The 21,975-nt window shown below is 46.0% G+C and overlaps 1 protein-coding gene across 15 annotated transcripts in view; it reads right to left on the bottom strand.

The window, feature by feature from the left end:
- Gbf1 (golgi brefeldin A resistant guanine nucleotide exchange factor 1) overlaps positions 1 to 21,975 on the bottom strand; it is a 123,818-nt gene that overhangs the window by 5,903 nt on the left and 95,940 nt on the right. For 5 of the 15 annotated variants that reach the window (XM_013158240.3, XM_013158238.3, XM_023567316.2 and 2 more), the window contains exons 5-33: positions 21,305 to 21,423; positions 19,772 to 19,880; positions 19,213 to 19,273; positions 17,876 to 17,930; positions 16,884 to 16,982; positions 14,008 to 14,155; positions 13,508 to 13,731; positions 13,042 to 13,210; positions 12,280 to 12,491; positions 11,860 to 11,958; positions 10,820 to 11,014; positions 10,409 to 10,598; positions 9,591 to 9,731; positions 8,991 to 9,079; positions 7,695 to 7,897; positions 7,144 to 7,267; positions 6,715 to 6,840; positions 6,375 to 6,457; positions 5,280 to 5,516; positions 4,962 to 5,055; positions 4,452 to 4,628; positions 3,971 to 4,035; positions 3,763 to 3,886; positions 3,536 to 3,607; positions 3,309 to 3,403; positions 2,944 to 3,097; positions 1,058 to 1,283; positions 418 to 578; positions 31 to 277 (exon numbers count right to left, since the gene is read on the bottom strand). In XM_013158240.3, coding sequence (XP_013013694.1) covers positions 31 to 277; positions 418 to 578; positions 1,058 to 1,283; positions 2,944 to 3,097; positions 3,309 to 3,403; positions 3,536 to 3,607; positions 3,763 to 3,886; positions 3,971 to 4,035; positions 4,452 to 4,628; positions 4,962 to 5,055; positions 5,280 to 5,516; positions 6,375 to 6,457; positions 6,715 to 6,840; positions 7,144 to 7,267; positions 7,695 to 7,897; positions 8,991 to 9,079; positions 9,591 to 9,731; positions 10,409 to 10,598; positions 10,820 to 11,014; positions 11,860 to 11,958; positions 12,280 to 12,491; positions 13,042 to 13,210; positions 13,508 to 13,731; positions 14,008 to 14,155; positions 16,884 to 16,982; positions 17,876 to 17,930; positions 19,213 to 19,273; positions 19,772 to 19,880; positions 21,305 to 21,423 — 4,098 coding nt within the window. The remainder of the gene's footprint in view (positions 1 to 30; positions 278 to 417; positions 579 to 1,057; positions 1,284 to 2,943; positions 3,098 to 3,308; positions 3,404 to 3,535; positions 3,608 to 3,762; positions 3,887 to 3,970; positions 4,036 to 4,451; positions 4,629 to 4,961; positions 5,056 to 5,279; positions 5,517 to 6,374; positions 6,458 to 6,714; positions 6,841 to 7,143; positions 7,268 to 7,694; positions 7,898 to 8,990; positions 9,080 to 9,590; positions 9,732 to 10,408; positions 10,599 to 10,819; positions 11,015 to 11,859; positions 11,959 to 12,279; positions 12,492 to 13,041; positions 13,211 to 13,507; positions 13,732 to 14,007; positions 14,156 to 16,883; positions 16,983 to 17,875; positions 17,931 to 19,212; positions 19,274 to 19,771; positions 19,881 to 21,304; positions 21,424 to 21,975) is intronic. The other 10 variants (XM_013158248.3, XM_013158249.3, XM_063244602.1 and 7 more) reach the window with 6 other exon arrangements.

Raw genomic sequence — 21,975 nt, 5'->3', positions numbered from 1 at the left:
CTCCCCGCTGCCCTCCCCACAGCAACCCACCACCATTGAGACTGGCCTCCACGAAGATGCGCAGAGTCTTGACACAGAGCTCAAAGTTGTCAGGGGTAATGTGGGCAGCATCACGTACGATGAAGGACAGGGATTCCACACACTTAAGCAGGGACTTGGTGTCATGTGGCCCTAGGTCCAGTCCCACTGTGAGGCTATACTGATTGACCAGGGGTGAAGAGCCTGGCCAGCTGGGCCCTGGCCCTGGCTTGGAGCTGTCAATGTCATCCTTCCCCACCTGTAAAGTACACAGGGAACAAGCCAGGGACTCAGGCATGACCTCTTTTCTCCTCACATGCCCTCTTGAGGACCAGGAGTCTCCCTCAGACTCATCCACCTCTAGAATAGCCAAATACCACCTCTTGTATCCTCACTCACCATTAGCCAGCCACTGCTGACAACATCAGCATCCGTGGCTGATCGGTGCATCTTGCCAGGCCTGCCATGGTCAGTGTAGACTTCCGAGTCAGAAGTGTACCCTCGGTCGAGGCTCACATCGGTCTGATGGTAGGATGGGAGCTCACTGTCTGACTGGGCCCCTAAATCAGACAGGGAGAAGGGCAGAGTCAGGGTATGGATGGGGTCCTGGGACAAAAGAATTTAGGCTCAGAAGAAAGGTGCGGAGGCCTGGCCTCCTCTCTCTGGCTGGCTTCCTTTCAGCCATATCACCAGAGGGCAGAGGCCTGGACAGCTTTTCTCTTGACTAAACAGAGTTGCAGACTAATTTGGGCTCCCAATGGCATTTAGCAGCAGCTGTCAGAGAAAGGGGTGGTGGCGAAGTCATTGTTTTTTAGAAAATGGCCCTCAGCTTCAGCTTCATAGCCTTCTGCATTGCCTACCTGCTTCATACTATTTAACTTGTACATATTGGCCAGCAGACACTAAGAACTCTGGAAGCAGCTGGCAGAAAGCGGCCATGTTTCATTCACTGAATGCCATAGGCAGATGTTGCCTGCCTGGCCCAAGCACTGGGGCCAGAGCTGTCTGTCTGTCAGTAACTCTCTGGCAAAGGGCTTACCAGCATCAGGTGCGTCAGCTGTGCCTGGTGCCTGCAGGGAGGCGGGGGGCTTTACGCCAGAGCCGATGCACTCCAGCAGGGCAAAGAGCGTGGCCCAGTCTTCGCATGAGTGGATGTTGGCTGCATTGGTCTTGAGGAGTTCATGGAGTCCGTACGCAACCTGGTGGCTAACTCTGGAGAGCACGCTGGGCTTCATCAGCAGCAAGATGCGCAAGGAGTGCAGCACCTGGGGCGGCAGGCAGCAGGCGTAGGGAAGGTGCCCTTCTGGTCTCCTCCCCCACCAACTTCTTCAGGCCAAATGTTCGGCTTGTCAAATGTTCGGCTATTCTAGAGCTGATGCCTTGCCATCTAAATTTTAGGATTTGAGCAGGGTGCAGTGGGCACATGCCTATAATTCCAAGAGTTGGTAGCCTAAAGCAGGAGGATGGCTGTGAGTTCACGCTACATGGCGCATTCAAAGCGGGCCAGCTTCAACTACACTGTGAGAACCTTCCTCAAAAAAACAAAATCAAAAATTTAGGACAAGCTTTTCTATGTCTATAAGAAACACTGGGACTTTTTTGGTCTTGTCTTTTTTTCAAGCTTTTTAATTTTTTGGTGCTGAAAACTGAACCCAGGGCCTTCCACTTGATTGACAAACATTCTTGTGAGCTAAATCCCCAGTCCCTTGTATTTTGAGACAGAGTTTTGCTCTGTAGTGCAGCCTAGCCTTGAACTCACTATATATAGTCCAGTTTTGCCTTGAATCTGTAGTGATTCTCCTGCCTCAGCTTTCTGAATTCTGAGATTAGCCACCATACCTGGCTCCTTGCTGGGATTTTACAGGAGCTGCACTAACACAGAGATTGATTTGGGAAGAACTGGCATCTTTACTATGTTGAGTCTTTTATCTACCAACATGGTATCTTTCATCACTCATTTGTTTATTTGAGACGGGGTTTTGCTATCCAGGCTAGTCTGGCTACAAACTGTGTGGCCCAGGCTGGTCTTTTCTTTTTTTTTTACCAGTACCAAAGATCGAACTTAGGACCACATGCTTGCAAGGCAGGAGCTTATACCGCTGAGCTAAATCCCCAGCCCTCAGGCTGGCCTTGAAATCATGATTTTTTTCTGCCTCAGCCTTATAGGTGCTGGGATTACAGACATGTTCTACCACATGGCCTTTTCATTTATTTAGGTCTTCTTGGATTCCTTTAATGAGCATTTTGTAATTTTCAACATATAAATCCTATACAAATCCTTGTCTTGTTAGGTGTATATCTTAACATTTCACTTTATTTGAGGCATTGTAAGTTTGGTATTCTATTTTTAATTTTAGTTTTCATGTTCATTTTTAGCATGAGAACATATGATTAATTTTTCATGTACTGATCATGTGAACTCATTTATTCTTTTTCTTCCTTTTTTTCTTTTTGAGACAGAGTCTTGCTATGTAGCCCAGACTGGCTTTGAACTCACAGAAATCCTCTTGCCTCAGCCTCCAGAGTGCTGGGATTATAGGCGTGCACCACCACACCGGCTGTGTCACTTAATAGTTCTATACTTATTGTTGTATATTGTAGTTCAGCCAAGGGATTGCAGGAGGGCCCTAGGCATATGAACTAAGAGGTACTGAGCTAAGATGAGTACAAAGGCAGACAGCAGTCATTTAACCCTATACAGCAGACTCAGAGAACTCTGCTTAGGTACAAGGCAGTAGCCTCCTGCTTGGGATAATTCCAGGTTCCTGTCTAGTGACAACTGTTAAGACTGTGCTGGTTCCATGGTTGCTGTGGGCTCACGTTAGGCATGTTAAATGTACACTCTGCCTGAGGCCATATCCATGACTGACACTGAGGCCATAGTACTTGCATACCTGCCCACTCTCCCCGATGTGCTCTGCTTACCTGGCCACTGATCTCTTCTCTCCGGAGCAGGCGAATGGCCAGGCGCAGCAACCCTACCACTGCCCGCTCCACAAGGAAGCAGAAATCTTGTGCTTGGACACAGAGGTGGTAGAGATGGTCTCGAACAGTCTGCCACACGCAGCCTACACGGTCTCTGAGAACAAGAGGGATAAAGGTTATCTCAGGTGGAGCGGCTACTGCGCAGAAGTTTCTCAGGCTTTTCATGGCTCCTGGAACCCTAAGCAGATGGTATAGTGGGCAAGCTTTCCCCTGACCACCTTATTTCATGTATTTCTTTTCCAGTTACCAACTGGCAAGATATCTTTCATCCTTTGGAGGGTCTGCCCACATCTGCCTTCTCTTACCTATTTTCCAGCACAATCCTTAGCAGCATCTCCAGACAGAAAGCAGCATCTTCCTCGTCATACATCTCTTCATCTGGTGTCACTGAGACCAGAGCCTAGGGTGGAGAAGCAGCAGGAGAGAAGGCATGAAGGAGCTGTCTGCTATCTCTGCTCCAACAGAAATTGAGGCACACACGGCCGGCTGCCACCCGTAAGACTCAGCCATTTTATCTTTCTCTGCCCTGTACCTTCATGAGCTCCTGCAGGGACTCAAGTTGGAGGAACTTGCTCTCCGTGATCATCTTTTCTGGATCACATTGCTAAAGGGGGTATAAGAGAGAAGGGCCCTGTGACAAGGGCTGTAGAGAAGAGGGGCAAGACAGAGCCATTTTGGTCACAGGCCTGCATGATTCTTTTTTTCAGGTCACATGGCAGCATCTGTCCAGCAGGGAGATGCCTAGGCTTTTGAGGTTACCTTGATACAGTCCAAGGCCGCTCTCTTGGCCTCTTGGTTCTCAGTGGATGGACCCCGCATGCTAGACTGCTCAGGGCCACTCAGGGTCAGCCAGCTCACAAAGCTCAGTACTGTTGACTCTCCTCTGTAAAAAGAGGTCCCATGTCCTGGTGAGCCACAGGTGCTGATCCTCCCTCCTCAAGGGCCTCAGCCACTTGCTGGCCCTTACCGGTTTGATGGTGTCTCTTCTCGCTGGAGAGATATCTTGCCATTGGGATCTACAAAATCTTCTACCTGGAAAAGTAGGCCAAGAAAAGTTTCTTTCCATATGTCCTCTGCCTTTTTTAATCCTCAGGTAAAGTTCTCTGGATTTTTTCCTGTGGCCTCTGTCCTAGCACTACTGCAGCCCCTCCCAGTGGTAAGTGACACAGCTTCTATCAGCCTTCCTTTACAGCTACTTCCATAATTCGTGGCATTACATTTGAGGTGTCTGGTAAGCTCTGGCAGGCCTCAGACTCAGTGTTATTTATTTATTTATTTTTTATTAGTACCGGGGATTGAACTCACGATCACCTGCTTGCAAGGCAGGTGCTTATGCCGCTGAGCTAAATCCCCAGCCCCCTCAGTGTTATTCTTAATCAGGTCTCTACACTGACAGCACACAGTGCTGCCGTTCTCACTTTCTTAAGGAGCAGTCTACCAAGAATTACCTCCACCATAGCCTTGGGCAGCAGTTGAGTTCGGAAAAGCTGCAGCATGGCCTCCATGATATTCTTCCAGCCCTCCCGCAGGATGTCACCATGACGATGGGCCAGATGAAATACTGTTTTGGCTGCAATGTGGGCCTTAGGGTTGCTTCCAAATACAGTGGGCAGGTTCTCAATAGACTGGAAAAGAGGATGAGAAGAAGCTGGGTGCCTATTACAATATGTGCAAAGAAGACCCGTAGGCCTCTGTCTCTGATTTCCTGAGGGGACATCTAGCTTTGTTTCAATCCCCTATAATACTGGTGGGAAGGGCTGACCTGGTTAGGTCTTTCTTACTATTGCATCTCCTTTTGCATTTCTTTAAATGAGGTAACACTATTCTTACTCCACAGTGTGGAAGACAAAAATGGCCTACATTGGGTATAATCAAGGAAGTGGGTGCAGACAGAGGTAAACCATGGCTATAACACAGGTCCTCCTGGAAATCCAAGTACAGTTCCTGCCCCAACTCACCTCACTGCTGAGAGCCGTGAATTTGCACAGAGAGATGATGAGATTGTCAAATACATCGCTGAGGCCATAGTGGGCAGAAATCATGGCACACTTCCTGTAATGTCACCCCCAACACAGAAACAAAGTCACTGGAAGGCTAGGCAGCCCTTCCAAATCCCTGAGGAGACTTGGATAGGTTTCTTCTCAAGCCTTAGCCTCCTCCACAAACTCAGTAGCAACCCCATTCTAAGGACAGGGCAGGAGTTAAAGAGGCATGGAGGCAAACGTGTTAGCTCAGAGAGGTAGGAGAAGGTCAAGACTAAGGCCAGAGTGGGCTACCTGAAGCCAGAGATGGCTTTCTGGATGATTGGCTCCTCAAGGCTTTTGTCAAAGACATAAGAGAGAGCAGCAATGGTGGGGCCCCAGGTCATAGTGAAGAGGTCCAGATCGTAGCTGCCAGGAGGCACTAGTAGAAATATGCCCTCAGGAGTGGCACCTCGATGAAGCAGCACATTCCAGACATAGTTTTCCCGTACCAAGCCTGTCTGCTCCTCGGGCATCACAATTTCCTCATTCCTGTCAGGGGGCAAGGGAAGGAACAGCTGTATTGCTGTGAACCTGACTGTTGCTAAACAGGCCAGGGGCTTTGCCTAGGCAAGCATCTTCCATCAATATGAGGTCACTGAAATTGCAACTCAGGGGTCTGTTCGCTACTCATGAGTAGGTTGGGAAGGAAAAGCCCCACAATATCCTGTCTTTAAGTGAGGCCTTCAGTTTTTTTGTTTGTTTTTTGTCTTTTTGAGAGGGGTCTCTCTATGCAGTTCAGGCTGGCCTTCAGCTCACTTTGTAGCCTAGGCTAGTCTTGAACTCTCAGTGATCCTCCTGCCTCAGCCTCTCGAGTGCTGGGATTACAGGTATGAGCTACCATACCTGGCTGGGGACCTCAATTCTGTCATAAAAGTTCATGTTCTTTTTGGGTATTAGGGGATTAAACAGATTCTATTCTCTATAATTTGCAGAAAAGTGCCTAATCTCTGACTCTGATCTCTAAATGAGTTAAGAGTATTCATCCCCCAGTGACCATCTTCTAGCCAGAGAATGCATCTTGTAAGCTAGATAGGAAAACCTAACTGCTTTCGGTTCAGGAAATGGGCCATGATATCCTGCTCAAAGAAGCCATTTGGGTGGAGAATGCAGCATGTAGGAGGCCCTGGGCTCTATCTTCATTGTATTTAAAAAATAAGTAAGTAAAACATAAGAAACAGTTTGTCCTTGGCCTAGAGTACTAGAGACCCATGTTGTTTGGGCCTCTCTAGGGAAGAAATGAGTGGGCAGAAAGTGGGCATCCAGCTTAACCCCAGGGCATATGAGGCACCACAGCCTGATGTGTGTCTCCTTAACAGAGACAGTATACTACCTTCCATGTATACTCACTTGATGGCATGGTACATGTCCTCGAGGATGTCTTGCTCAAAGTCTTTGCCTCCATTCACACCTTTTAGGTTTTTACGAAACTCCTAGAGACAGGTCAGTAAGTTTTTCCCTCTTGTACCAGAGCTGAAGTCCCACCTAAAGAACTCTAGGTCTGCTCTGTGGTAAATGAGACTTGGAAACTACTAGGTGATAGAATTCATTTTCCCACCCCGGTTCACCTGTATTGGCCAGCCTTCCCTGGTTCTTCTGGACAGAACCCTGTCTACCATGGCAAGTAGAAATCTTTCCAGCTCCAAAGGTGTGCTGGGTCTTCTTTACCTTGCCTGAGAGCCACGCTTACCTCCAAGGTCATGGGTGCATTCTGTTTGCGAACGTTGTGGTTGTGCTGGTCGGTGTTAAGCATGATGACAGCATAGGCCAGGGCAAAGCAGGCATCGCTATTGGCAAATGGGGAGCCATTACAATTCTGAAAAAGCAAAGACCCCACCATTGTCAATACCTTTCACTGGCCAATGAAACCCTCTCTACCAACCTACTGGTCAGTGTGGTTCACAGAGAGAGGTACCACTCAGAAAACAGCCAACCTCTTGCTAACTTCTTCACAGAAGCTGTTGTCCTTTCCACAGAAAGCTCAATGATGTTGCTCTAAGCCTTCTTAGGAGACAGCAGCTATTTTTTTTGTTTTTGTTTTTTTAAGTTGGGGGCTACAAAAAACCCTCAAACTGACCGACCTGGGATCTTGGGTCCAGCCTCTGCCATTCCCACTCACCCTCCAGTGCTCCGTGAACACCTCCAATAACCTGTGGATGACTGGTGCTTCCCCAGGCAAACGGAAGGCTTCCAGGTAGAGGCGGAGAGCTTCATCAAGCCGAAGACCCTGAAAGCTAAAGGTGCTGGACAAAAAGAGGCAGGATGAAGAGGCTGGAAGTGGAGTGAGATACGCTGGGTTCTATTAGCCACAGTCCCCTAACTTTTTCTCACCTAGAAGAGAGAAAACTAAAGGATCTGGCATAGGGGCAATATCTCCTGGCTATCCTTAATACAGTACCTAACCTTAGCACTTATCACAGGGTTCTTTCAGATCTGACAGCTAAAAAGGAAGGAAAGAAACAGAATGTGTGACCTGGTCATCATCAGGAATGGAGAGAGACCACTTTGAGGAAGGGAGGTACTGACCCCCCAGTTGACTACCATCTATATACCACATTTCTTTCTTCCTTTTGCAGAAATGGGGATCAAATCCAGGGCCTTGTGCATGCTAGGCAAGAGCTCTACCCTGAGCTACACTCTTAGCCCTCACATTTCTTGTAGTTTCCTCACCTCACAAAACTTTCCAACAGGTCAATGTTTTTGCGGTCACTCACAAACTCTCCAATCATTTTCTTATCCAGTCGAGGGTTCTCACGGAGCCACTGGGCTACCTCTGCATTGTCCATTGGGATGGTGAGGAGACCTTTTTCCTGCAGAAACTGGATCCCTTTCTTTGGTTTCTGGTTGAACTGCTCTGTGCCAGTGATTAGTAGCTGGAGGAGAAAGACCAGACCAAAACAGGCTATACTCTTCCACAGCCTACAGCTGGCCACCTAGTGGGCTCCTAAGACATGGTTTTCTTTTCGTTTTTTGAGACAAGATCTTGCTATGTAGTTCAGGGTGGCCTTGAACTCACTACATCATCTGAGGCTGAACTCGAACTCAAGGTGATCTTCTGGTTTCAGCCTCCTAAGTGCTGGGATTAACAGGCTGGGATGACTCCACAATGAAGCCTGGGTCATAGCAGCCCTATCTCTCCTTTATCTCTCTGTGTCATCAGTAGTGACTGAGGAGCTCTTTATCAGTCTTTTTCTGAGGGTACAAGATGTATAGAACAGCTCCTCCTCTCTAAATTAGGAATGAGAGAACAAATAGAAGAGACTAGAGGATTTATTTCAGTTTTATATTCATCCCTGGCATCTACTGAAAGCCAGCATCCTGTTTTTAGCTTGGCTTGGCTTTTCCTTCATTCTTTGGTTGTATAGCTCTTAAGGCCCTGGGTTTGAAGGACAAGATGAACTAACTGTGATAATCACTCTGTTCTTTGCGTGTTACGTTACACCTTTGTAATGAAGGTCACACATAAGCCAAAGTCATTTAGGCTGGCAATAAGAGGAGAAAAGGGTTAAACAGAAAGTTGTGGGGTTTTTTGGTGTGTATGTTAAGAAAACCAAAAGCACAAGCAGTATCCGAACTTTACTAAAGCACCAGAATAAATGTCAATTCCCTTTTATTGCTAATCATCACACCAGAGCTAGAGATGACCAATAACTTCGGTGACTCACATGACACAAGCTCCCAGGGCTCCTGCCACCACCACCCATAATATGGCTGTCAGCTGGAACAGCATTTGCCCAGGAGCAAATAACAGCACTGCTCACCTCCATAGCTTAGGAACAAGGGAAGCTCTTCAAAGGAACATGGAAGTTGCGGAAAGCGCAGTAAGCCCAAAGCCTAGTCTCAGAAAACTGCACACTGAACTGCTAGAATCCCCCTCATCCTCATCCTCTGGGATAGAAATCCTACAAAGCACATCCAGGCAGATGGACAGAGGCTGAACTCGGGGAAATATGTATATGTATGTACCTTTTTTTTGTTTTTAATTTCAATTAGTTCTCGTGGATCTGGCAGAAGACAGGAAAATCGAGGTGGCTTCCGGGTAAACTTTTTGTCAGCTATGAATGAGAGGAAGAGAGAGAAAATGCCATGAGACCTCTTTTGCATGTGTATGTTAAGAAATAATATCTAGAATAATATCTCTTGTTTTTTCAACAGGGTCTTGCTATATAGTTCTGGCTGGCCTTAAGCTCACTATGGATCCCAGGGTGGCTCCAAACTCATAGTAATCTTCCTGCCTCAATTTCTCAAATGTTGGGGTTACAAGTATGTGCCATGACACTTGGTCTTTTGGATAATGTCTTTTAGATGTCACTGACACACTCTCCAGTGAAAGGAGGAATGTCAGAAATTTTTTTTTCTTCACTATTCTTTCTCTCTTTTTTCTTTCTAGTCTCTTATGCCCTGTAAATCCTACCTTTTGGGACTCTAAGTGTTTTATTTCCTCTGAGTCTGATAGCATGGCAAGCTAACAAGGCTTACTTGGGTATTGCCCTAGGTTACTCTGTTCCCCTCCTCTGACCCCGCCACATCTTCCTTTGCTTAGGGTCATGTATACCTAGCACCCACCCCCAGAGTCACCAGCATCCTCCAGATCCCCGTATGCTGGCTTCCCATGTTCCGCTGGCAGTCGCCCTCCACCTGGCAGATGAAGGCCTGGGACATCTGATGCCATGCCTATGGCTTTCCCATCACTGCCTGCTCTCTCATCTGGGAAGAGAAAAAGATTTGCAAGTAGAAGCAAGCAGAGTGGCAGGACAGGTTGAGTCCCAGGCCAAGAAGAGCTATGTGTTCTCATACAGGATACCAGCTGTAAAGGACAAGTAAGTAGTCCTTAAATCAGGTGGATTCTGTCATTTAATGATGAAGTTACCCAGTCACTTTCCCAGATCTTCTGCAACTTCATTCTTAAAGGGAAGACAAAGATTAAGAGTGCCTGCATGCATTGTAGGGAGAAAACAGCACATGCTGGTGCTCTTAGGGGCAGAAGTCCTACATCCTTTCCTCTTATCTTGCCATAAAGAAATAATAATTTTATAAAAACACCAAAGTTGTGGGGAGAAGAAAGGGAACAGTTAGTGAGTCTTACTAACTTCCTTGTTTTGCCTGTGGTTCAAAGCACCAAACTCAGGAAACAGAATTGAGAGCGCCCCAGGGGAAGTGACAGGACAGGAGGAAGCACGCGGTAAACAGAGAAAGGATAAGCACGGAACTCTAGGGTCATCAAAGAAAGAAATGCAGTTTGATCTCTAACATTCTGCAATTGGGGAGGGAGAATAAAAGAGAGAGGGATGGGGGAAGGGAAAGGAAAGAGGGAGAGAAAGGTAGAGGGAGGGAGAGGAGGTGGTGGCAGTGGCAGAAGGGAAAAGAAAAGAAACACCTCTTACCATTGCTAGCTTCTCGAATGTCATCTATTGCCTCATAGCTGGGTCTGGCGGTCTCTCTCTTCTCCTGTTGGGTAAGGTTGTTGAGGACTCTGGCTTGGCAGTGGGCCTCAGTGCTGTCAATCACTGTCAATAGGGCTTCAAGAGACAGTAGGTGTGTTGTATAGAGCTGACCAGATACAGGAAAGGCATTCTAGAAAGTAAACAGAGCCATTAGACTTGAGTTAGAATACTTCATACTTTTTTCTTTCCAAAATCTCAACACCCATGACTTTCCCACTGCCTTTAGAGAATGCCTTTCTTCCGTTTCCTATCTCTGAAGTATTCTCCTCCTCGAACACAGTGTTATATCACTCCCACCAAGATTTCCTCAATGCAGCACTTTCTCTAGAGACCAGCAATAGTGCTCAGAACCTTGGACAGCAGTTTGGTGAGTTCCTCAAAGAGGTTGGAACAGTAGTAGTCACAATCATAGTTGATGTAGAGCTCAGTGACCAAGCTGGGTATGCGCCAGAGCTGTACAATGGCCTCCAGTGCCATCTCCTTCATCTCGTAAGGCATCTTGGGATTTTCCACAGTGATGATCTCCATGAGTTTTTTGATGTACATCTGGCAATAGTCCAGAGAATTCCAATGGAGCGGGAAAGGATTTAGAAAAGGAAAATTAGACAGGAAGAACATTAAACAGGAAGCAGAAGATCAGTCAGTAGTTGGTAACACACACCTAAAGGTATTTCACTCCTAAATACATCCCCTCCTTGGTTTCCATGCTGGTTGACAGGCCTGATTCTCTTCCTTATGCCTAGTTCCAAAGAAGGTGCCTACTGCCTTGTTTGTATTTTCTATGTAACCCTGACCTTATCCTATTTAGAATTCCTTTTTGCAGTGTAGTAGCAGTACTGGCTTAACTTACAAGACAGCAAGAGCTGTTCCTATTCATTGAGTTTACCTGTCAATCCTCATATCTGGTTCTTCTATTTTATAGTCTGCCAGTTTTCTCTGACTTTGAACTTTTCCATTACAAAAGCCAGTCAGTGAACCAAACTGTATAGTCTAAAGTCACCCTTATCTAGGAAGGTCCCCATCCCTGTAGCACTACAGAGCTGGTCCTACTGAAGACATCATATAACTCCTTTTTTTCTTCATCTGAGACAGGGTCTTGCTACATAGTTTAGGCTGGCCTGGAACTCACTATACAGCCCAGGCTGGTCTTGAACTTGAGATGCTCCTGCCTCAGCCTCCTGATTGCTGGGATTACAGGTATGTGCCACCATGCCTGGCTTGGTTTTTCTTTTTTTTTCCAAGGTAAAGAAACTTACCTCTGGGGCTGGGGATTTAGCTCAGCAGCATATGCGCCTGCCTTGCAAGCAGGCAGTCGTGAGTTCGATCCCTGGTACCGATAAAAAGGAAAAAGACAAAAAAAAAAAAAAAAAAAAAAAAAAAAAGAAACTTACCTCTAATTGGAATTTGAGGTGTTCCCTCATACTCTCGAATAGCAGGAAGCATACTCTCAGGGAAGCAGCATAAAGATTTAGTCGCTCTACACTGAGTAGCTGGAGATCAGAAGAAAGTAGACCGTAAGGTTCCTGAAACTGACTTTTGGCTCAAGCAACAGAGAAGCAGGAGAACAAACTGGATGGAGTTGCCACTGGGGTCCTGTGGAATTTCGTGTCTAGCCATTCCTATACTTCTCAGGACTAGCAGAATCTGTGCAGAGCTACAGGGACTCTTTTACTGTGACTGGGAAGGGCCAACAGGGAGGAAGGTACTCTCCTGGAACCTATACTCTTCGCACAACCAGCCAAACCTTGTGTTCCCCTGGCCTTTCAGAGACCCTAAAATACAGCCAAGGGTTCTGAGCAATCTGGTCTTACCTGGAGTAAATGGCGGCACATCTCATCCTTGATGAGGCCCAAGAGAGTCTGGCACTGGGCTATGGGGGCTGACTCAAGGGCCACTGTCAACAAGTGCAGTCCCATATGGATCATGACTTCTGAGTTGTGACGGTCGTGTGGATTAGTGAGAGAGATGAGAAAGCGGAAGAGCTCACGGATGCAGGGAAGACCATAGGGAACCAAAGCTGTGCCTGAGAAGGCGATGAGGACAGGGAAACTTCTGAGAAACAACCAGCCTGCAGGTTCAGCCTAGCTTGCCTTGCATGTATGCAAGACCATTTCAAGTAAGTGATTCACTTCAAGAAAAACGATTTTCCCTACCCTTAAGGTGGTGAGAGGATGAGTGTTTCTTTTCTTTCTTTCTTTTTTTTTTTTGGGTACTGGGAATCGAACTTGCAATCTCGCGCTTGCCAGGCAGGCACTTATGCCACTGAGCTAAATTTTCAGCCCCTAGATGAGCCTTTCTTATCAAGGGGATCAGAACCACATCTTGCCTATCTGTTACAAGCCCTACCCTTTCTATTCTTCTCCCTCACTTCCTACTGTCCACTAAACTCCTTCTGTATAAATTAGGGAAGAATTCCCTCTGTGCTGGATTCCATATGCTGCCTAGATAATGGCTTAGAACTAGGACTAGCAGGCTGGAGTCATTTTGGTCTAAGCCAGTCTAGGCTCAGATAGCTTAGAGGGTAGGCAGTTTAAGGGATGATGAATGGGCAGAGCCTATCAGAGGCTACTTACCTTCTTTCTGGGAAGACTGTGTAAAGCGCACACCCCGGGGATTGACATAATCCATGTCATGAACAGAGGCTGAGTCAGAGTGGTCAGCAGGGGATGTACACTCCTCTAGTACTTCAGGAATGGATTCTACTGATGCCGTTTGGGTCTTTTCTCCTGGGGCTACCTCCTGCTATGGTCAATAGCAAGAAGATATAGGAAGAAGGATGAGGTAAGAGCAATAGCACAACTATTTCAGGTAAATAGGGAAGAATTTTCTACCCATATCTTCATTTGAGCCAAGGCCTGGATACAAGATGCAAAGGATCAAGGCAGTTACCACGGTGGGAGATTAGGGAGGGGCCTTTAGAAATCAAAGCCATAGGGGCTGGGGATTTAGCTCAGCAGCATAAGTGCCTGCCTTGCAAGCACATGGTCGTGAGTTAGATTCCTGGTACTGGTAAAAAAAAAAAAAAAATCAAAGCCATACCTGGGGATCAGGCTGCTCAGGAACTCCCAGCTCACTGCTGCCAGGTTCTGCAGCTGTATGGTATGCTGGAGAGCCAGGTTGCTCCAAGTCAGTGAGGTCCTCCTTGGATGTGGTCTGGGAGGAGCATTCCAGGCCACTGTCTGTGGAGGGACTGACTACTGCTGAGGCAGTTTCTGAACTTTCAGATGAGATGAGTGTGGGTGCATCAATGAAGGGCATGCCACCTGTGACGAAAAGCAAGCAGAGCTTGAGGGAGAGACTATGGGCAAACATGCTGTCCCTGGCACCAGGGGTTTCATGCTCTTCTCTGCATATACTTTTTTAGAGTAGTCAGAGCTCCTCTGAGAGAAGGACTTGTGGGGCTGAATGGTCACAGTCTGATTTGACTGCAGTTTCCCTTTTGGCTCTAAACAAAAAGATAAAACCCCTCAGTTGATCTTCCATTTCAAAATCCCTGGGAAAGGGGCATTTCTTCAGAGAAAGCAGCCCACACCACTCACCAGGGAGGCTGGCGGATGAAGAGGTTCCATTGGAGGTGGGCAGCTCTGAAGCTGGTGTGACTCTGGTCATATGACGTGGGGGCCGGGGAGATCTCTTCTGCTTCTTCCACTTAGATGAGTCACTCATGCCTCCAGCTCTCATTTTCAGCTAGAAATATCATACCTCATTAGTGCTATTCAAACTAAGACTACATTCCTAGAAATCTCTTTCTAGTCTTTCTGGTGCCTAGGAAACTGCCTCAGACCATCAGATTACATTTCTGCTCCTCTAACCTGGCTTCCTCATTTGCCTCTTTTCAGGGTGGTTTGGAAGCCCCTGTGTGGAAGGTGACACTGTTTCTGGGATGGTCACTGATGAGAATTCTCACTCGGCTCCCTGGGTTCTGGGAGCTCCATTAAGCAGGAAGTCCTGAGTCTTGTACATGATGCATGAGCCTCTTGCAGAAAGGGTAAGATGGGGATCTTCTGCGCAAAGCCTCAGATCTACAGGCCCACTGACTCCTAGGCTTTCCCGTTCAACTGCTCTGCAGAACATCCTGCTACTTCTAGTTCTTATGCAACCCTGAGCACATACTCTAGAGATGGTGGACCTATGGCACACATGCTGCAGCAGGCTGTTTGTATCACTGAAAGCTCTAAAGGTGAAAGCTTCACCATCACTAGCTTACTGCTTCATAATACTCATAGCTTTATCACTGTTGTGTGCACTGGGTCTAGACAGTTAATACATCCCTTTCTCTTTGGAATTTCTACATTAAATTTTGAAAGACTAATTCCTCAGTGTTAAGAAAGGAGTGGCATCCCAGTTTATTTGTAGAGTTAAGAATGGAGACTCCTGTCATGGTGTTGCTCTGCTCTCTGTTGCTCCCAATTTTGGTATTCCAGTGAGACATTCTGTCATCCTCATTGTTGATCTTTCTAGATTTTTTTTTTTTTTTTTTAAAGGTAGCGTCTCACAATGTAGTCTAGGCTGACTTTGAACTCACTGTGTGACCTAGGTTGGCCTTGAAATTGTAGTAATCCTCCGGCCTCAGCCTCCCGAGTGCTAGAATTACAAGAATGCAATACTATGCCTGGTTTCGAGATGCAATTTAAAAAAAAAAAAAGTTCAATTCCTCTTAATATTTGGGGCTAGACTCCCTTCCTCAAGATCCTCCAAACTCTCAGAGCCTGGATAAACTTTAATCCTTACTTGGAAATCACATAATTCTTCCTTCCTTGCCCACAACTGATAAAAGGAGAGAGGCCCCACAGTGAAGTCTTTCCTGCAGCTCTTGATAAACACAGTGACAGCCTCATACTGGATTCACATTTCTTGGACATGTATCTCCAAAAGGCCTGTAGTCATATGCCTATGATTCTCAAGTATTCTGAGCACTGTGACTAAACAGGAATCAGAAGGATGTTCTCTCCAGGAACCACTGGAGTGCAGCTATATCAAGTCCATAGTAAAAAAAAAAAAAACATTCTGAGAGGACAGTGAGCCAAACATACAAAAGGGCAAGAAGTCTAAGATATCAGTAAAGGAGAACATGGACTTCCAATCTTTCTTGGCAATCGTCTCTGAGCTCCAAAAGATACTAAGAATTGGATCCACTTTTATGGGATAGATAGCCTTTCTCCCCAGGAGAATATCTTACTGTCCAGCCCTACTTTCACAGAGAATGACAGTCACTTACTGACATTCCTTTTTTACTAGTCTCTTCTCTATCCTCTGCAAAGCTAGCTCCAACCTGGTCATTTCAATGAATGTTCTTGCTCTTCTGGCTGGAATAGGGGCTAAGAAACTGCCAGTTCTCACAAATGTTCAGCTTTTATAAAGTGTGATATGTTCTCTGTCCTGTGTCTGAAGGTGCAGGTCCGTTGGCAGGTGTCATGGAACCCTATGCCACCTTATCTGTATGATTCTGTATTCCAAAGAAGAGCACAAGCTTTTTTACAAAAAAAGAGAGGTTCATTATCATAGCAACATGCTGCGTAGCAAGTGAGAGCTGCAACTTCAGACAATGCATTCAAAGTGGACATAAGCCTTTGGGTGTTTAGCTGGGGACACAGACATAGACACACAGAATCTTCAATGACCTCAAGATCCGTAAATCAACTCTCATCTGAACACCTTTATGATAAGACACCTAGACAGCGACTCCCATCTCTCTTCTCTCTAAGGCATGGACTTGGGGATTAGGGTCATCTTTGGCATGCACTCCTCTCCCAGTCTCCCCTATATCTGGGCTTTTAAAGAACAAAGGTATCCTTGCAAATCCTCAAGTATTTCCCGTGCTCTGGACTGTCTTGAAACCTCATTCTTTTCTATCAGTCTAGACTTCTAAGCCAGAATGATCATTCTAATGCTACCAAGAGATAAAAGGTCCCATTAGATGGATTCCCTTTTCCCTCCAAACCCAGTTCAGATACCCAGGTTGATGAGACAGGAAAGGGGTGAAAGAGGAAAAGGGTCTTTGTAGTTTCCCCAGAAATGGTAGATCTTAGGTTTCCCCACAGGACAACAGCAGGACCCAGGTTCTTACTAGGTGATACTTAGGGTTTCCTCCGGCCTCCAGACAACCAGAGGTCCCAGGAGAACCCCAACCCTGTGAAGCTATAAGCACATGCAACTTTTCCAAAGCCAAGCGGCTGTTACCAGGGAGGGGTAAGTTGTGCTGTCCATAGTGGAAATAAATGGGGTTTAGGTGTTACATATAAAAAGTTAACATTTAAAGAAACAAATAGAGGCCAGAGTTTAGCTCAGTGGTGTAAGTGCTTGCCTGGCAAGTGTGAGGTCATGAGTTCAATCCCCAGTATCCCCTCCACCCCCCTAAAAAAGACATTCAGTCAGGAAACAAAAAAGAGGAAAGGAGAGGGCAAGGGAGAGAGACCTTGAGGTTCTTAAAGAGTAGTACCCTCTCTAACTGGTTCAGGGCTTTGGTCTGTTCCTCACTACTTAGTTCCAGTTTGTTGAGGAGACATGGAGAAATCTGTGAAAGACAGGCAAATGCATGATTTAAACAGAATGAAATAAACTCAGACACACGCCAACAGGACACAGGGCAGGAATGGGGATGAGTGGCAGGGGACAGGGGAAGGCCAGGTATGTTCCCAAACAACCAAGGGTTATCTCCATGGGAAGAACCTCTCAGGAGTGCAAGCAGAATCCTCAGAAAGCCAGGATTCAGTTTAAGATAGAAGGAGGCTATGCTTCTGACCATCATTCTAGTCTTAGTAGTTTGAAAACACTTTGATTCGTAATGTAGGTTGATTTATGTCTTTTTTTGAGACAGGGTCTCACTATGCAGTTCAGGCTGGCCTTGAACTCACTAGCCTAGGTTGGCCTCGAACTCTTGGTGATCCTCCTGCCTCAGCCTTCTGGGAATTTATGTCTTTGGTAGAAACTAGAGCAAATGTGAGCTCAGTCTAATCCAGTATTAGAATAGGATTTGGGGCATAGATATCTGCTAGTAAGGCTGAGCCCTGAGGGAATGGCTAGACTTTCATCTTTATCAACAAACATTTTAAATCCAGTCTGATAGGCCTCACCTAGTTTCCATGAAGGACTGACTCACCACTTTATGTGGTAGGTTAACAAAAAAGGAGAAAAGAAAGGTTGGGGAAGGAAAAGAAGCCGGGAAAGGATAAATTTTTCTCTAGAAGAATGAGAGCTATTTCTGGATTCTGAGCAGAACTGTCGGGAGGCCAGTGGTGGCAAACCTATGGCTCCATGTGCTGCAGTGGGTTGTTTGTACCATTAAAAGCCTAAAAGATTTGCTATCACTGGTCTAAGCACATGCATGTCTTCACTAAATAAGGGAACCCCATAGTACTGCTGGGAGAGTAAAGCTTAGATAAAGGACCAGAGATCCTCAGATCCTACCTTCTTCATGCTGGTCCCCATATAATTCTTGGGTTCTTCTTTAAACTGAGGTAACCTATAAAATAGAGAATGTCATGAATTGCCATTGGGGATAATGACAATTGTCCTCCTCCATGCCAGCCACAGCCAAAGGTACTCCAGATCAGAGCATCTCTGTCTTTTAGGAAAAGCTAGTTATTGTCAAGAAGCAGATAATTTCATGTGTGTGTGTATGTGTGTGCATGCACGCACATGTGCATGGTACTTGGGACTGAACCCAGGGAGCACTGCGATACATTCTCAGTCCTTTTATTTATTTTTTTTAGTCCTTTTATTTTGAGAACACGTCTCACGAGGTTGTGGCTATCCTATCTCAGCCTCCAGTGTAGCTGGAAGGTGTGTGGCACCATGCCTGACCTAATGTCATCCTTTTCAGAACTTCAGCAAAGAGCCACAGAAATTCAGGGAAGTGTGGCATGGACCAAAAAGGCAATTGCTAAAGCAAGATTGCTAAGTTAGAGTGTGGAATGTGGAGGCTTTCATCCTTGGCTAGGACTGTTGGGGAGAGGGAAATCTATCAAAACCTCAGGAGACTGAACATAGGGCAAAAAGTAAATTTGAGTGTAAGGAGTAAAATATTCTTTACAGCAGTTTCAAGGGCCATCTAGTCTATTGATAATAAGGATTCTTATCTATACTATGAAAGCAAAAAAAAAAAAAAAAAAAAAAAAAAATCCCAGGGGAAGAGAGTGATCACATCAGTTCTTCTCTACGTGAGTTTGTTCAAAGGACATGCAGGAAATAGCAGGCAGGTCAGAAACCCTAAGCTGACAGTCTTACCTAGGGAAAGTGGCCATTTGGTTTGCAGGGGACTAAAGGGTTTGTCAGGATGCAGAACTTGAAGTGCTACAACCACGACAGCCCTGGGGAAGCCAAGCTCAGGGACAGGAGAGCAGCTCTCACAACTGTTCATAACCCTGGCACTGGCCTTCTCCCATGAAAACCAGCTGAGCTCTGGTAACTCAGCAACCTGTTTCTAGGGTCCCCTAAGTTTGACTTTCTCTCTGGGTTCTTATTCCCAGCTTCTACCTGTACATAAACAGACACAAGTTTGAGAAGCAGAATGAGATCTGTCAGCCTAGATTAAATAACCCTCCGCCTCCCCATGAGGCCAAGCCAGTGCCCTCCTCTTTCTCCTGTGTTCAGTAACCCCGAGTCCACAGAACTATCCCTATGCATAATCCCAGTGGCCTCTGATGTGGTTCTGGGGTTGGCCAGGTCCCTGAAGTGGCTATGTGGAAGCAGGCAGACTCAAGAGGCCTGGGCAGCCGGGCTGAAGCAAACAGCAGCAGGTTTACCTTGTGAAGAGCAGCTGCACCATGTCTACGAGAGTGTGCTCTGCGGATTTTCTCAATAACTCTGCACAGGCAAAAACAAATAACACAGGTGTCATTACTTGCTGTGCTATTATCAGGAGGCTTCTCAGAGCAGACTCCCCTCTGAACCTTGTTTACCAAGGATTATGCCAAACTTATTAAAACCAGCTCCAGCTTGGCCTGGCAGGTATATCTTCACTGGCCCACTAGGTGACACTACTGAGGCAGGAAAAAAAGGGTGCTATAGATTTGTGCTCTGAGGGTGCAGGCTGGTGTCAATCCCACAAACCTCAAGGGAGAGGGATTTGTGCTGGGTCTGAGGTGGTCTGGTCTCCATTCCACTCTGCCCTGGCATGATGGGTTGAGGTCTATCCCAGCAGCTCGACAGTCTAATAGAGAGTCTGCTAGATTCCAAGGCTCTGCAAGGTAGGCACTGGAGAACTTCTGAGTCTTCTCTCAGGCTCAGAGATTCAGCCTATTATCATATATACTCAAATACTGGCCCAGGGACTGGTAAAGGAGCCAGTACTCTAGCACCTACCACTTAGCCTCATTTCAAAGCAGATTCGGAAGCAAGACTGCATAATTTCACACACAGACTCATTGGTCAGGTGGGCACCCACTGGGGTTAGCAACAGCGTCCGGAGAACCTGAGCAGGAAGAAAGACAAGACACTGGGGTCAGCCAGGCAGGCGAGGGGAAGACAAGGTTACCTGTGGGGAGAGGAGCTACCTAGTGTACCTAGTGTCCCTAGGAAGTCTCCTAGGAAAGTAATCAAGATGGGGTTTTCTTTGGTGTGTGTGTGTGTGTGTGTGTGTGTGCGCACGGTTTTTTGAGACAGAGTTTCACTTCGTAGTTTAGGTTGGCCTTGCACTCAGTGTGGAGCCTAGGTAGGCTTTGAACTCACAATAATCCTCCTGTCTCTGCTTCCCAAGTGTTCAGATTACAGGTAGGTAGCACCATACCTAGTTAGGTTTCTTTGTGTTTGTTTGTTTGTTTGTTTGTGACAGGGTCATGTCATGTAATTTAGGCTGGCCTTGAACTCATTATGTAGCCCACACTGGCTCAAACACAAAGCAATCCTCCTGTCTCAGCCTTCTGAGTGCTGTGATTACAGGTAGGCAACACCATGCCCAGTAGGTTTTTGTTGTTTTTTTAAATAAAAAATATCTTTTCAGTACTGGAGATCAAATTCAGAGCCTCTTGCATGCCAGGCAGGAACTCTACCACTGAATTACATCCCCAGGCTAGAAGCAGATTTTTTTTTTGTGGTACCGGGGAACGAACTAATGACCTTGCGCTTGCCAGGCAGGCACTTATGCCACTGAGCTAAATCCCTAGCCCTTAGAAGCAGATTTTTTTTCTCTCTCTTTTTTTGTTTAAAGAGAAAGAAACAAAACAAACAAACAACAACAACAAAAAAAAAAAACAGGAAAAAAAAGGGTAGAGATAATACAGAATTACAGAAAAATAAACAGTAAGAAATCACTAGTTGGTAAGTTACATATTGTCATCTTAGAAATAGTTGTTCATGGGGCTGGGGATTTAGCTCAGCAGCATAAGCACCTGCCTTGCAAGCAGGCAGTCGTGAGTTTGATCCCTGGTACCGATAAAAATGAAAAAGACAAAAAAAAAAAAAAAGAAATAGTTGTTCAGGTAGAAGCAGATTTTTAAAAAGAAGTTAGCAAAAAAAAAAGGGGGTTAGCAAGGATGTTGACCTCACTTCCACCTGATCAGGGCTCTCTGGGAACTTGACATGGGAACTGTTTCTTCACTCTGCATGACCCTAGTGCATGAGCCCAGCGAATGACACACATAGTCAGTGAGTGATACAAATGTATTAAGGGCTTCCGGTATTTGATGTCAATTCACTTAAAGCTTTTAATTATTTTCCTTAGGAAAAGCTTTTACTCGGTGCCCGAGATGCTTGTTTGGAAACAAAGTCAGTCCCTAAGCTCCAGTGGAGGCAAAATATAGCTTTTGGCTGCCAGCAAACTTGAGTAAACAGAGGGTAACAGAGTCAGGGGCACCAGCCCTTGGCCATTAGCCTAATTGCTGTTTCCTCCTCACTTACCTGAAGGATTTTCATGAGGACAACTTCATCACTAGCAGGATCTGTGCCCACAAAACGGGCATGGGTGACAGCATCGGCCATGTTCTCCATCCCCTCTGCTGTGCCCTCATGGGAGGGATCTGCTCCAATAAAAAAAGAACAGATTAAATGATGTGGAAAAGTTAGAAAAGGAAGACAGCCTGCCTGAATTACTTTGAGAGACTTTGACTTTCTTCTAACCAATTCCATAAGTTTTGTTTGTTTGTTTTTGAAACAGTCTTGCTAATGTGTTCAGGCTGGACATGAACTCACTATATAGCTCAACTGACCTTGAACTTCAGGTGATCCTCCTGTTTCAGCCTTCTGAATGCTAGAATTAGAGGCACGTGCCACCATACCTAGCAACGCATAACCATTTTTCGAGCCAGGATCTCACTATGTAGTTTAGGTTGGCTTTGAACTCTTGACAATTCTGCTGTCTCAGCCTCCAGAATGCTGGGATTACAGGCCTATGCCACCATGCCCATGTTCTCTTTCATCATTTATTGATCAGTGGGGGCTGGGACAAGGTTTTACTATATATATATAAGGCTGGCCTTGGCCTCCTAACGATCCTCCTGCCTCAGCCTCCCAAGTGTTGTGATTACAGTTGTGCACTGCCACACATATCTTTTCATGGTTCTTTTTTTTTT

Source organism: Cavia porcellus, unplaced genomic scaffold (genome assembly GCF_034190915.1).
Source record: "Cavia porcellus strain 051 isolate PalLab524CR breed Dunkin Hartley unplaced genomic scaffold, mCavPor4.1 scaffold_2, whole genome shotgun sequence".
Lineage (NCBI taxonomy): Eukaryota > Metazoa > Chordata > Mammalia > Rodentia > Caviidae > Cavia > Cavia porcellus.
This window is presented reverse-complemented; position numbering and strand designations above follow the sequence as displayed.